This window comes from Pelophylax lessonae, assembly GCF_965119305.1.
Source record: "Pelophylax lessonae genome assembly, chromosome: 4".
NCBI lineage: Eukaryota > Metazoa > Chordata > Amphibia > Anura > Ranidae > Pelophylax > Pelophylax lessonae.
In genome coordinates, this window is record NC_138771.1 from 62,187,492 (window position 1) to 62,202,709 (window position 15,218).

A 15,218-nucleotide genomic window follows, 5' to 3' on the forward strand; every position below is an offset into this window, starting at 1 on the left:
TCATTTATGAATTCTACGTGCCAGCCTTTCTTTAGAAAACAGGAACACAAATAGCTCCATCGCCTTCCCTGGGGCGCTCTTGTTTCTTGTTTTGGAGGCAACAAGCTAAATGTCTCATCTGCTTCAATATCTAAATAGCAATGATTTATTTTAAGTAGTTCTTTCATCTGAAGGTTTTAAGCAGTTCAATTTTAGCAACTGCAAGCCTTTGAATTGTGTATCATAATACTGCAAAAAGGCATAAATCATACAGGAAACAGTTCTATGGAAACAAGGCAACAAAACAGATTAAAATGTCAACACATGGCTGTTCTATAATGATGGACATGGTTTTCCTTTACCGTCGGCCAGTTGGTTTGGCCTTTCAATACATAATAAGCCATGGACGGCATAAAAGTAATCCTATAATTAGTCTTCTGGAGAATCAAACTTTTATTTACCACCAGACATGGGAGTAAGTCACACATGTGCAAGTCACAAGCAGTCTCAAGTCTTAACCTTCAAGTCTCAAGCAAGTCCCAAGTTACTGTGGCGAAAAGCAAGCAAGTCAAGTCGAGTCCCTGCTAGAAGTCAAGCAAGTCAAGTCAAGTCATTTATTTTGGTCAAGTCACAAATCAAGTCAAAATACTGATCTACCCCAATTTTCACCTTTAAATCAGTTAAAAGTCAGTGGCCAGGAAAGGTTTTGTTTTATTTTCAAAATTAACAAAACTGCTTAGTGCTTTTTTCTTGGCATATTAAAGAAACACTTTGAATGCCCAAACAGTTCAAAATCCTTTGTCCGGTCATGTTTCAACACCACAGTCACTAAAAACATATTAAGTATTTCCATTGTTAAACAGCCAGTGTCCTAAAAATCAGAACACACTGAGGTGTTTTAAGTGACTGTGGTGTCAGAAACATAACAGGCACATTCATTTTGCTTTAACACATCTTGAGAAAATGAAAATATTTAATAACTTAAGAAAGTAAAGTCATTTCGAGTCATATGTCTCAAGTCAAAGTCAAGTCTCAAGTCATGAATACCAAGTCAAAGTCAAGTCGAGTCTTTTATTAATTTTAGTCAAGCAAGTCTCAAGTCCTCAAACTGGTGACTTAAGTCAAGTCATGTAACTCAAGTCCCCCACCTCTGTTTACCACCGTAGTTGCAAAATTAAGAAGGACATTTACATAGAAATGTTCTCCCTTTATTCAGTTCTGATTGACAAAGGAAGGGTTTCTTTCCCAGACCTAGCAATATTCATATTCTGTATGTAGAGATCTAGTAGACCAATGGGAAAAAAAAAAATGTATAAATTACATAAAATTACAAAGAGGTTCTATTTTACTGTGTGCGGATGATACCTGCTGGCAGCTACACATTAAAAGGGGTTTCGAACTATAAAAAGGGGATTCCTACTTTAAACCTCTCCACATAGTTACTTGTAAATTTTGAATACGGGATCCACTTTGAAAAGACAGTGAAAACGCCATCTAAAACATCTATTAGTAGCTAGTAACATTCAACTGGTTCATGATGGCTGCCAACAGGACGGCAAGCTTTCTTTTCTGAGGACACTGGGGATGAATCTTGACCTTCCAGCAACGATCTTTCTTTATCAATCGGAGAAGCTGTGTGTAAAGCCTTTCTTTCATGCCTGCTAATAACTACTTGGTGGTAAGTAGATAACCAAAGGGGGAAACCCTGCATACAGCACAGATCGAGCACTCAAGCACTTTATGAACATTGGGGAAGGATACACCATCCTGGAAGGATGCACTAATGGACATTTATTTGAAGCACTATATGTTTGATTATTTTATTGGAGGAAGTTTATGATTTTTTGAAGAATTAATCATTTATATTTAAGAATCATCTTTTATTTTAAAGCAGCGCTGCATTCACATTTCAAAACATTCAACTGGACTTCCGTAATTTTGAAGCCGTCTCATAGCTTATCCAAATCACTTCTTCAGATCTACAGTATCTCACAAAAGTGAGTACACCCCTCACATTTTTATAAATATTTAATGTGACAACACTGAAGAAATGACACTTTGCTACAATGTAAAGTAGCGAGTGTACAGATTGTATAACAGTGTAAATTTGCTGTCCCCTCAAAATAACTCAACACACAGCCATTAATGTCTAAACCGCTGGCGACAAAAGTGAGTACACCCCTAAGTGAAAATGTCCAATTGGGGCCCAATTAGCCATTTTCCCTCCCTGGTGTCATGTGACTCGTTAGTGTTACAAGGTCTCAGGTGTGAATGGGAAGCAGGTGTGTTAAATTTGGTGTTATCGCTCTCACTCTCTCATACTGGTCACTGGAAGTTCAAGATGGCACCTCATGGCAAAGAACTCTCTGGTGATCTGGAAAAAAAGAATTGTAGCTCTACATAAAGCTGAACTTCCAGTGGCAAGTGAGAGCGATAACACCAAACCAGCTATCCTGTGACAGGGGGCATTTACACTGATAATCAGGGTACTGATCATCAGTGCCCTAATTATCAGTGCAGCCCCATCAGTGTCCATCCATGCAGCATATCAGTGCCTATCAGTGCAGCATATCAGTGCCCATCAGTGCAGCATATCAGTGCCCATCAGTGCAGCATATCAGTGCCCATCAGTGCAGCATATCAGTGCCCATCCGTGCAGCATATCAGTGCCCATCAGTGCAGCATATCAGTGCCCATCAGTGCAGCATATCAGTGCCCATCAGTGCAGCATATCAGTGCTCCATATCAGTGCCCATCGGCGTCGTTTCATCTGTGCCTATAAGTGCCACCCCATCAGTGCTCATCAGTGCATCCTCCTCAGCGCACATCAGTGAAAAAATAAAAACTTATTTGCAAAATTTTATAACAGAAAAAAAAAGTTTTTTTGTTTTTTTTTTTCAAAATGTTTGCTCTTTTTTCGTCTGTTTAGAAAAAAAACGAAAAAAACCCAGTGGTGAATAAATACCACAAAAAGAAAGATCTATCTGTCTCAAAAAATGATAATGTTAATTTGGGTACAGTGTTGCATGACCGCACAATTGTCATTCAAAGTACGACAGCACTCAAAGCTGAAAAATGGCCTGATCAGGAAGCAGGAGAAAGTGCCTAGTAGGCAAGTGGTTAACTTTCATTATGGGTATGAAGTGTCACCAACACAAATAGAGAGGACAAATTTCCCTAACGGGGACACAGACAGCAATAGAAAACTGATAGGAGGATGGAGAGGAGTTGGAACCCCTATCTAAAACAAAAATATTTACTTCTAAATAGTCACGTGTATGATACAGACATTCATAATTTGTCACTTAGATGTTTATGTGTTTTTGTATGGTCGATGTTTTCTGCTTCACTCATTCCCCTATAAAAAAAAACCCCACTAAACTTCTAATGGGAAAATTATAGTAAATGGAAAAATTCCAGTCCAATGATGGGGCAATGACCGGGATGTACATCCAATGTATGACAGTTTAAAGAAAATGCTCCCACTTCATACATAGCATTCAACACATATGAACGCAGAGAACAGATATCATTCCAAGAGGTGAATAGTAGCCTGAGAAGACATACAACAGCCTGCTGTCTCCATAGAGCCGATTCCTGGGCAAGATGTTACCTGTCTGCCTCGTGAGGCCAATGAACAGATAAGAATATGTTTAACTAAAAGCCAGAGGGCTTTGAAAGGCTTCCTAATGAGATGCTGCACATGCGATTATATACAAGTTTATGCTGATAATTTCAGGAAAGCAGGTAATTCTTTTTCCATGACATAAATCTGAAATAGAATTATATATACCCAGTGCTGTGTCCACGTTGGAATAATATAATGACACCTGTGTCCCTGTACTGAAAGAGTTCTGAGAACTTCATTTCAAAAAGAGACATGTTATGACAATATAATTCCCTAGAATTTAGTGTCAGGATCACACTTTCCACCCACATGCTGTCACACTATTCTACACTATGAATCTGAAATATTTTACTGTCAGGGATGGATGAAATCGTTAAAGTATATGTAAAGCCAAACATCCTTTTTTTTTTTCCCCTAAATTTTGGATAGAGTAAGAACTTCGTAAAACCCAATCAAGTTTTTATTATGCCATCTGTATCCCACTGGGTAGATTTCCCTTCACTTCCCATACTTTAGACTAGGGATAGACCGATCATCGGCGTGGCCGATATGCACTTTCCCCGATATATCGGTATCGGCCCCGGAACAGGCCGATATTGTCGATATTTTTGTGATGTCATTCTGCCTTCTTAGGCCGCCTCCCTTGCCTTGGAAAGCCTCATCTGGAGTCAGGACTAGTCTCACGGGAGTGTATCACAGCCATACACCCATCCACAGCAGCCCAGTGCCAGCCAGCCAGCCACCCACAGGCCCTGTACCAGCCAGCCACAGGCACTGTACCAGCCAGCCACCCACAGCCCAGTGCCAGCCAGCCAGCCAGCCACCAATGGGTGCCAGCCAGCCAGCCAGCCACCAATGGGTGCCAGCCAGCCACCCACCAAAGGGTGCCAGCCAGCCAGCCAGCCACCCACCACAGGGTGCCAGCAAGCCAACCATTAAGCATTAAACAAAAAATGAACATGTTCAGTACCAGATTTGTGTCAAAAATGTTCTTTATTTTTCAAAACTCTAAATGTACAAAATATCGGCCCATATCGGCCGATACCGATATGTTGTGACCAAAATATCGGTATCAGCACTGAAAAAATCATATCGGTCTATCCCTACTTTAGACACAACAAAGTAGGAAAATCCCCACTTGGTTGTCAGTGAACAACTGTCCCCATTGGAAAGTTTCCCTTCTATTGCTCTTCTGGCAAAAGGTAAAAAATTTGGGATTTTTTTTTTTTATATTCTTTTATGGTAACAGATGCCACCAGGAGTAATAGAGTGGACAGTCTTTCTCAACCTGGGAAAACCTAGGGTTCCTCCAGAGGTTGTCAGGGGTTCTTTGAGCAATGGGCAATTCCGGTTTCTCAGATAAACAACCACTGACACCAATGATCTCTTTAGCTATCTGTATGGGGGATTCTTCCCAATGACCACAAAAATAAAGTAGCATTCTTCCCACTGACCATCACAATAATGTTCTGTGAACTGTAGATAGAATAATTATTAGTAGGGGTTCCCTGAGCTTGATAAGTTATAGGGGTTCATCAATTAGAGGTTGAGAAAGCTTAATGATGTATTTCTTCAGTCGGGACCCAGACAACAACATAAAACAAGAAGCAATGATTCTTACATTATCAATATCAAAATATGAAAGTCAGTCCATTTGGTGGAGCTCAATATCTCTATTTGACTACTGTGAGGAAGCAAGATACCTCTAACTAGAGGACCCATAGTCCAGAAAGTAAGAAATGCAACAATTATGTCAGACCAATAGCAAACATGTCCAAAAAATCTTTAAAGCAGTAGTAAACTTTGGAAAACAAAATGTCCTCCTGCAAGGTAATATCTTAATGTGCTAGTATGCAAAGCACATTGTAAAAGACCTGCATTGAAATGAAGCCCTCCAGCAGCAATCTGTCACCACTAGAGGGCTTCCGTTTTCACCCGGCCTTCCTTCCGGGTTCGCGGGCTCAGGCCGCTTAAATGGCCGAGCCGTGTCGACATCACTCCTATGCATGAGCGCAGTCACGGCATAGAGCTCTGAAGGAAGGAACAGCACGAGTATGCCATTCCTTCAGAGTGCATGTGCCGATTATGTAAGAAAAAGAAACAGGAAGGATTACAAGGAAAAGGAAAGGATTGAAATGATTTTACACAAAGCGATCAGCAAAGTGTTTATTAATGATTTATATGGGTGAAAAACATTGGAGCGGCTTTTATATGATCACTTTATTTGTTTATAATGTGATCAAGCAGAACAGCCAATGTGTGTCAGGGACTCTTAGTGCTCCCCTTTATTAAGAAGTCTAAATGACAGAGTAGAGATATGGTGCTGCTTGAAAATTTACTGGAGACACCATTGGCTTGATCATATAAAGGTAAAATGGCTGTTGGCTTTGCACGGGAAGTCACACTTTGCAGGGGAACTTTTCCCAGGACTTGGTGAATGTGGTGACAGATTCTTCAAAGCAGACTCTCTAAAGCCTTTCTCAACCTTTTAACCTCAAAGAAGCCCTAGAAATATTTTTTAGGTCTCAGGGAACCCCTTCTAAAATGAGTCCATCAAGAGATGCCCTTTACATTGGTAGTGGTTGGGAAGAAAGCCCCAATTACAGTGGTGGTCAGGATGCCACTCTTACAACTCTAATAAAATCTGGTGTCTTGCTGCTGGCTCTGCCAAGTGGCACTGGCCCTGGAACTGTGCAGGCACCATCAAATGGTAACAAGGGGGAGGCACCTCAAAGTGCAGTATCCTAAAACAATTTTATGAACTATTAAAAACACACCTACAGTATAAATGTAAAGGGAAGGCTCATTATAATAGGGTAAGTTCAGCAGGAGGTTGTCCAGATGTTATTAAACTGAAAGGACATCCACACTGCTAGGGCCAGCGTGGAACGCAGGACCCGGAGAAGTCAGCGGGAAGCGACCAGGGCCAGCATGGAACGCAAGCACAGATATGATGTCAAAGAGGCGGGATACATTTCGGAGCGTCTGATTGGCTCCTTCTTCATGCCGTTGTAGCGCGGCTGTCCTTTCAGTGTCTCCACCGGATTGGGATCATCTCCATCATACCACACTGGATTACATCTGGACAACCTCCCGCTGGACTTACGCTATTATGTTGAGCCTTCCCTTTCCATTTATCCTGGAAGTGTGTTTTTAATAGTTTTATTTAAAACTAAAATTGTTTTATAATACTGCACTTAGAGGCACCTCCCCCTTGTTCTTGTTTTTACTAGAGCCTTCTTCTCTCCTGGAGTGGTTTTTTATCACCTAACTAGCAATGGCCTTTCATTGAGGTATTTTACTGTTTCTGGATCAATAAAATTATTTTCTAAAATATCAACTAAAAAATTATATATTGTTATTTTTTCATTACATTTTTCTTTTTTTTTTCTTTTCACAAAAAGGTGCTTTATTGAGAAAATCAAAACAGGTAGCAAATAAACAAGTATCGTTTGTAGATGTACATAGCTCGGAACAAATAAAATTGGTAGATCGACACCGGATACAGCAACAGTATGTCTAAAGAACATTAGTCAAGAAAGTTTCCACTGACAAGACATTGAATATGATGAGCACACCTCATTATGGTTACACTTGAGAGTATAACAGTAGTCAACAGTGAGGAATGTGTGCTAAATCGTCAATTAATCTAACAATATAAGTGCTGAAATCAATAAGAGTAGGGAAATTGTATGACTTCCACCCCTTAACGAGGCCAAGGTGGCCGTCAAAGGGAGGAAGAGGATAGTATAGAAAAGAAATAAGAAAAAGAGAACATACAAGGTATGGGGAAACGAGGAAGGGGAGGTAGGGATGGGGGGTGGGAAGGGGGTAAGCAAGATTACGTTTCTTAGGTGAGGACCCAACTCAACATTTTTCTGCACTTGGTATCGCATAGACCCAATTCCCCCTCTGTCCCTTTGTGGACTTTCCATTGTCACTATCCAGGAATGTCTTTTCACACATTATTGACTAGTTGCTCATTAACCACTTACCGACTGCCCGCTGCAGTTATACTGCGGCAGGCAGCCGCTCCTGCGTGAACCACCGTAGGTATACGTCGGTCGCACGCAGGAAGCTAGGGTTTTTGTCAAACACACAGCTTTATACACAAGAGCCAGTGTTTCTGTAAAAGTTTCATGGTGTGTACCTGCCGTGCTACCTGGACAGACACCTGGAAAATTCCCTAACAGCCTACACTTACCCAGATAATTATTGCTCTTGTCAGTCACCCTGATATTAGTGGCACCTGCAGGGATCATGGTCACTTCATTATATCCAAATAGCCCTAGAAATGACAGTAATGAGAGAAAGTGAGTCTGGATGCAGAATTACAATTTTCTTTAGCAAAAGCAAACATTATAATTTCCCCTCCAGGCAAGTCCTTTCCTTGACTGGTGTGTCCTATACAGGCTCACTCACTGCCTTGGTACAAAGTTTAATAAATAAAAGGGAGGTGTACACACTGACGTGTATATTTGCTTTAGTAGTTATATTTATACATGAATGCGAAGAATTCCGTTTACTAACACTCGGAAGAAACGTGATTGTTCTCAGCTGTTTCCAGTGTGGCATAGCAAGCCAACTTTCTTCACGCACGTACACCTGCTTATTTACTTTGCATGTTATCTCTCAGAGGTAGCAGGGACAGTATGCTGGACCATTGGCAAAATGCAGCTGTGTGTTTTAAAGTGTTACTAAACCCAGGAGCCTGCATTCACTATATCTGGTCTCCCACACTACACAGAACATGGAAATGCAAATATTTTAGCAAATATAAACAGATAAAAACCTTTTCTCATCAGCAGTATATAGCAGTCTTGTGACTTCTATCAGTGTCTGGTTAAAGCTTGTAAAGAGTTTTCATTCTTTTCTGACTGTCCTATGAGGCTGCAGGACCCCTGACCCTTTTTCTGGGCATTGCTAATTGGCCCTGTGCTGATCACATTCTGATACCAAACTATTGCAGATCTTCCATCTTCCTATTTGAGTCAGGGGGGTTGATTTAAAGAGGAAGTAAACCCTCCTCTGCAAGTTGTACCTATAGGTAAGCCTATGATAAGGCTTACCTATAGTTACTGTAAATATCTCCTAAACATGTACCGTCTAGGAGATATTTACCTTAAATGCAGTCAGTGACATCACTGGCGCATGCGCTCTGAAGGAACGGCCACTCGTGCCGTTCCTTCAGAGCCCCGTGCCGTGACCGTCGGCTCCCGTGCGCGGGAGTGACGTCACCGCGGCTCCGGCCAATCAGATGGCCGGATGCCGCGATCCCGGAAGACGGGCAACTGAACATGTCGCCCGTCATAGAGGTAAGCGGGCGGCACGGCGGGGACTCGTTCTAAGGTAAGTATTTCATAATGAGCTAGTACGCGATGCATACTAGCTCATTATGCATTTCTCTTTCAGGGTGAAAAAAAAAATAAAAAATTGGGTTTACAACCTCTTTAATAAAGGAAAATAGACTGTTCACTTTGCAAAGGAAATTTCCCCAGAACTTAGTGAGTGTGGAGAAGCTCTGCTGACTTCCATCATCCAATCGTGTTCAGACAAAAAACGGTTTTATTATTTTATTTGCACGTGATTGGGTGTTCTTAGCAGTGTGACTTTTCACTAGATTTACTAAGCTATGGAATACGTCAATTGCAAAGTAAACAGCCTATTAGCCTTTCGTGAATCAACCCCAAGGATTGTTTCCCACAATAACTACAGATGGTATGTGAATGCAGCCATTATTGTGAACCAGACATGCACTACAGTATAGATAAAGCTCATGTCATACCAGGTTATTAGACTGACAGCCAGAGGAGTGACTGACATTACAAAGATGTACTGTACAAAGGGATCTATTATGACAATGTCTGGAGGAGCAGATACAATAGACTGATCTATTTCATGTGTTACTCTGTCCAGATACAATCAGATAATTGAGCTACAGTAAGTGTCATATCTCAGGCCCAGGCCTGCATTCTAGTCTTGCAGTATGGCCTAAGCCCAGTGTAGTGTGACAGTTACCAGAGGCTGGGTACTTTGTAGTATAGATATTGTGGTGGTGTCGGCATGATACATTTCTTCCTCCACAGACTCCACAGATATCCATCTTCTCATTTGATCCCAAGATGGAATCACAACCCACTTGCTGCAAAACAAAGGTAAAAAATGTTCTTTGAATTTATTGGTTTGGTTTAAATGCTCTCAACAAAAACAATTTTGGATCACAGTAGTACGCTATGCTACCACACACCTAGTATATTATTTGTCCTTAATTCCTGAATGGGCACCCTTTGGCCTGATAGACATTGCAGGTATTAAAATGTCAAGCTGCAAGCAATTGTCCGCCATTATATATCTCTCGTAGCAAGCAAGGCATCCTACATAAGTAGCTCTACCCTGAATCCCCACCATCTTTCTTTTTGTAAATAGGCTTGTGTTTTCCACATTGAATGGATGGAGGCCTTCTTACAAAAGGAAATAGGTCCAAAAATATTTTGATATCTGGGAATCTTCCATTCAAACCTTGACTACTGATACTCCCCAATCCATAGTACAAAATTTCCAACTTAATGGTATCAGACTAGACTATTACCCGATGATCCTCCAAATGACCCTCTACCTTCCAAATACATTTACTTTATATTCTATTAGCCCAGGCCTTCCCCCCTACATCCAATTATTAAATAATAAACTGACCGCCATCCATTCAAGTATTACTCAATGCTAATCTTTAGACCTAGTACCGCTAATCCAACTATAAACCTATACTATGCTATTTTTATATCCTTCTTATGGCCTAATGTTGCTGCCACCCTGTTCTTTTGGCCAAATATTGCTGCCACCCTCATCGTCAACTGCATTTTTACATGAAAACAAATCAATAAAAAAAAAAAAAAAAATGTCCAATTTGTTTGCACCCTCCAAATTTTGCTATATCTTGTATTAAACTGAATGTCAAGTCAAACATTTTTTTGTTTAGTTTTGGATAGAGTGCGGAAGATTTAGAACCCTTGTCTGTTTTTACCTGCTATCTGTAGTGCAGCAATGCTGGCTATACAAGGCTTGAATTTTATCTGTAGAAATTCGAGCCGGGGGGGGGAGGTGCTATTGTCGACCCCCTGCTCCATAAACTTTGATCTGGAAAGAGCCAGGTGGAAAATTATTGGCCAAACAGTGACTGCAGCCAATCAGATGGGTATTTTGACAGTCGCGGGTGCTTGCTGCTAGAATACAATAGCAGGCAGGGGAGATTCCTTTGTCCATGTTGTTTGGCATCGATAAAGGAATTTACTCAGCAATATTAAATGTTTTCCCTCACTTTGTGTTCCACAGACAGCCAATTTATCAGGCAGAAAATGAGGAAAAATTTGCAAAATGGTCACAAACAAATAAAAGTATGATGGCTTCTAGACTTTCCCTACTCTACTAAAAAGCATTTTTATTTCTGTCTATATTGTTGTAGGAAATTAGCCCTCACTTCTTGTCTGGTAGAATGTTGTCAGCAGGACAGGATGTGAAAATAAATCAGTCTCTTGGATAGCAACCATTCCCCACATTCACAAAGAAAATTTTTTTAGGATTGAAATCCACTTTAAATATCAGATTTACACAATATTGCAGAGTAAGGTTGAGGTGAAAAAGGCTAGATTGATGGTGGATGACCTCCAGCCAGGAAATTAGGTGGACTCTATTGGACTTGCTGCAACTTCTATGCACACTATAGGAAGCTGTGCAGTGCAGTGAAATCAGAGTAAACAAATTCAGTACAGGGGGGGAACCTGTACAACTGTGCAAGACTGAAGGGAAGGTTGAAGTTCAGCTTTGACATCTAATATCTGAACTGCAAACGGTGGACTTGTTACTTTTTCAAATATTTTTCTTTACCTTTGTAGCAACAGCAAATGCATTAAAAAATAACGCTTAAATAAAGAATAGACCAGCCTTTCTCAACCTTTATACCCTGGGGAACCCTTGAAATAAAATATCACTTTCTCAGGGAACCTCTGCAAAAAAGAATGATACCTACAGTTCATGGTATATTAGCATGTTCAATAATTTGAAGAAAGTTTTGAATAAAATAATTAGGCGTACCTAGCATAATCGAGGTCCAGGACAGATAACTTTGTTACCAGCCTATTGCAAAATTATGTTCAGTAATAATATTAAAATAAAATATCTGCAGAACAGATATGCAGATTGCAAAAACTGTGATGTCCTCTAACATTAGTGGTTGGTTTAGAAGTAAGCCCTTACATGGTTATTGGAAAATTGCCCATTTGCAATGTTGGTTAGTGTAGATGGGAGCAGTGCTGTATCTTGGCCTAGGCCAACAAGGCCCAGGCCTAGGGCGGCACTTTGCGGGGGGGGGGGGGGGGGCAGCAAAAAATCTACACCCTGCACAGAAACAAACCGCCTCCTCCCGGTTCACGCACGAAAAGGGTCTCCCCCGGCTTGCACTACACTTTTAATATAGTGCCAGTCTTATGGGGTGAATTGGGCCAGAGGGCAGAGTCCAGGATGCAAATCGGTCTGGCACCCCCATAAAGCGGTCAGTGATGAGGCTGCACTGATGGGCAGTAATGAGGTGGCACTGATAAGGCTGCACAGATGGGCACTGATGAGGCTGAACGTGTGGGAACTGATGAGGCTACGCTGATGGGCACTGATAGACTTGTGGTCTGTGGTTCACAGATGACAGGGCGGGTCGTAAACAGTAAATGGGCATGGCCTTTACAGGAAGGGGTAAGTCATATGTAAATTAGGGGGTGCACAAGTTTAGTCAGGCCTAGGGCAGCACAAAACCTAAATACACCACTGGATGGGAGCATTCATCAATGGAATCTTGACCTATCAGGATATCATTAGGTGGGATATCCCACCTCAGCCTTCTTTGGACTATACTTGCTGAGAGGTATTTTTCTAAGTAAATGGAAGATCAACAAACAATTAGTCATTGCTGAAAGAACCCCTAGCAAGCCCAGGAGGAGCCATATAGAACCATCAAATCCTGGTTGAGAAACCCTACCTTAGACCCTTAAATATACCTAAGCATTTCAAGCAGATATTTTTTCCTTCTGCTGTCTTTGATAAATGAAGACACTACCCATTAAAAAAATATATATATAATCCCTTTAGATCTGAATGCTCCTACATTAGGCTTGAAAATTTGGCCAACAGGTACAAACAATGTCCATGAAGTTCGAACACCTTCATTCATATAATACTGGAAAACACTGCGGCCACTCCATCCTGCCTCTCTCAACTCATGCCAATATTTCTTCCTTGTAAAGAAAATATTTCTTCTAACACCTGTAATAAATCAGTCACCGCTTCGGTAAGAAATGTGGATGATGTATTGGAGTTATACTGATTATCAGAAACAGATGTGAATGTTTGATCTAGTAAATAAAATGCGGTTGGCATGTAAGGTGAGGGATGTACAGTTAATTTACAGAAGGACTGATGGTCTTCTGTATTTTTTATACAAGGTTTATGTAGTGCTTCAATAACTCCATCATATAATGAGACTTACCAGGCATTGCCCATTGATGCAAATGCCATCATACTCCAAACGGCATGATGTTCCATCCAACACTCTGCCAAAGTTATAATAGAAGTTTTGCCCTTGTGCCAAGCAACTTAGCTCACAGTCTCCTTGTCCTGAACAAGAAACAAACAGTCAGAGTAGATTTTCATATGTTATTGCCTGAGATTATCAAGTTGGAAAGCAGAAACACATCATTGATTTGTTTAGAAGAATGTTAAAAGTGGTATTATGTTAAATATTTTTACAATGGATCTGCCAAACCCTGAAGATGGCACCAGCTAGTCCAGAAGCATAAATCCTCTTCTGCTCCTCTAATTTCACATAATTTAACTTGTTATTGATGGATAAAAACAATGTCACTTGCCACTTTGCTTTGAACTGCTACCAAGATTTTTTGCCTGCAGAGCAAAACCTATTCAGGCTAGGAATGACAATTATCCACAGCTCCAAGAGCCCCGGGGTAATGTAGGGACCTACAGTGCATCTAGAACATGGCACAAAGCATCTCCATGCTACTTTGGCCTCATTTCAGGTGTCAGCGCCATCTTTAGAACAGCTTAGACCGAATATGTTCACACTGTGAGACAAGTGTCAGCATTGGATACCAACAAAGTATGTTTATGGTTACACTTGGACCTATGCTAAGATTTTGAAGCTTAAAATGTAACCTGCTTTGAAATATCAATGTTCAAAAACAGCAATGACAGTATTACATTGTGTCCTGAAGTAAGGGACAATTGAGACGTTTTGCATAGCCATCAATCTATTGACAACAATGCTGAGACACTTGCAAAAGCTTTGCTTTATACCAACTTACTTAATGAATTATAATACAGAACTGAACTCTGGGAATTATTTTTTCTTTAACTTACATTGGTCCAGCTTGTTCACATCTAATTTTTCATATATCACTTCCAGAGGGTTGCAGAGAATACAGAAATTCACTGTACAGCTGTGGCCAAAAGTTTTGAGACTGACACAAATATAGATTTTTACAAAGTCTGCTGCCTCAGTTTTTATGATAGCAATTGGCATATACTCCAGAATGTTATGAAGAGTGATCAGATTAATTGCAATTATTTGCAAAGTCCATCTTTGCCATGAAAATGTAAAAAGAGAGAAAAAAATATTTCCACTGCATTTGTAAAGAAGGCTTTAGGGCAGGCCCGGTGCTTCCACTAGGCAAACAAGGCAGCCGCCTAGGGCGCATTGCCACCTAGGGGTGCAGCCAGGAGTCGGCACTCTCTCTCGATCATGAATGATTATTGTGAGCTGAGGGGAGAGGTGGTGGTAGGGGAGGAAGAAGGGACAGAGAAAGATGCCAGGTGTCTTGGGCAGTGGCGGAACTATCAGGCCCTGGCCTTTCACCACTGTTGGAGGGGCCCCAAGAGGCAGGAATGGAGCCAACCAGAGTGCTGCCTGCATGATGATCCTCTTCAGCTGGAGCTGAACGGCCTTAACCCCAGGCAGGAAGTGACTCTCTGCACTGAGCTGGTAGGCAGCCGTTCATTTCCCTGGGTTGGTATTAAGCAGGGAGCGGAGGAGAGCTGAACTTGAGCCGGAGCTTGGCACTGGAGGGCGGAACCTTTACTGGGGCAGAAGTGACGAGGCACCGAATAGTCTGAGGAGGTTGGTGATGAAGGACATGCGGAGCTCTCTGACTGCTGCTTTTCCCTCCACCAGGAGCCGGTTGGGGCTGTGGTGAGCACTGTGGTCCAGGAGAGAGCGTCCTGGGAGAAGGAATCAGCAGGATCACTGTGGGGGCCACTCTCTTCATACCGCCCAGTTAGTGTCCTCAAAACAGGGGATCGGGGTCCCTGGGTGTTACATGGAGCATCCCTGGTATGAAAGGGAATCGGGGTCACCAGGTGTGCCATGGGGAATCAGAGTCACCAGGTGTGACATGGAGGATAGGGGTCACTGGGTGTAACAGGAGTTCGGGGTCACCAGGTGTGCCATGAGGAATTGGGGTCCCTGGGTGTGACATGGGGGATTGGTGTCCCCAAGTGTGAAACGGAGGAACATCAGGGTCCCCAGGTGTGACATGGAGGAACATCAGGGTCCCCA

General features: G+C 41.7%; 1 protein-coding gene across 1 annotated transcript in view; it reads right to left on the bottom strand.

Moving 5' to 3' along the window:
• Positions 1-15,218, bottom strand: part of LOC309554011 (ADAMTS-like protein 5) — a 141,192-nt gene that overhangs the window by 54,191 nt on the left and 71,783 nt on the right. Inside the window, exons 6-8 of the mRNA XM_082255531.1 lie at positions 13,137-13,264; positions 9,626-9,749; positions 7,812-7,895 (exon numbers count right to left, since the gene is read on the bottom strand). Of these exons, the coding sequence (XP_082111657.1) occupies positions 7,812-7,895; positions 9,626-9,749; positions 13,137-13,264 (336 nt within the window). The remainder of the gene's footprint in view (positions 1-7,811; positions 7,896-9,625; positions 9,750-13,136; positions 13,265-15,218) is intronic.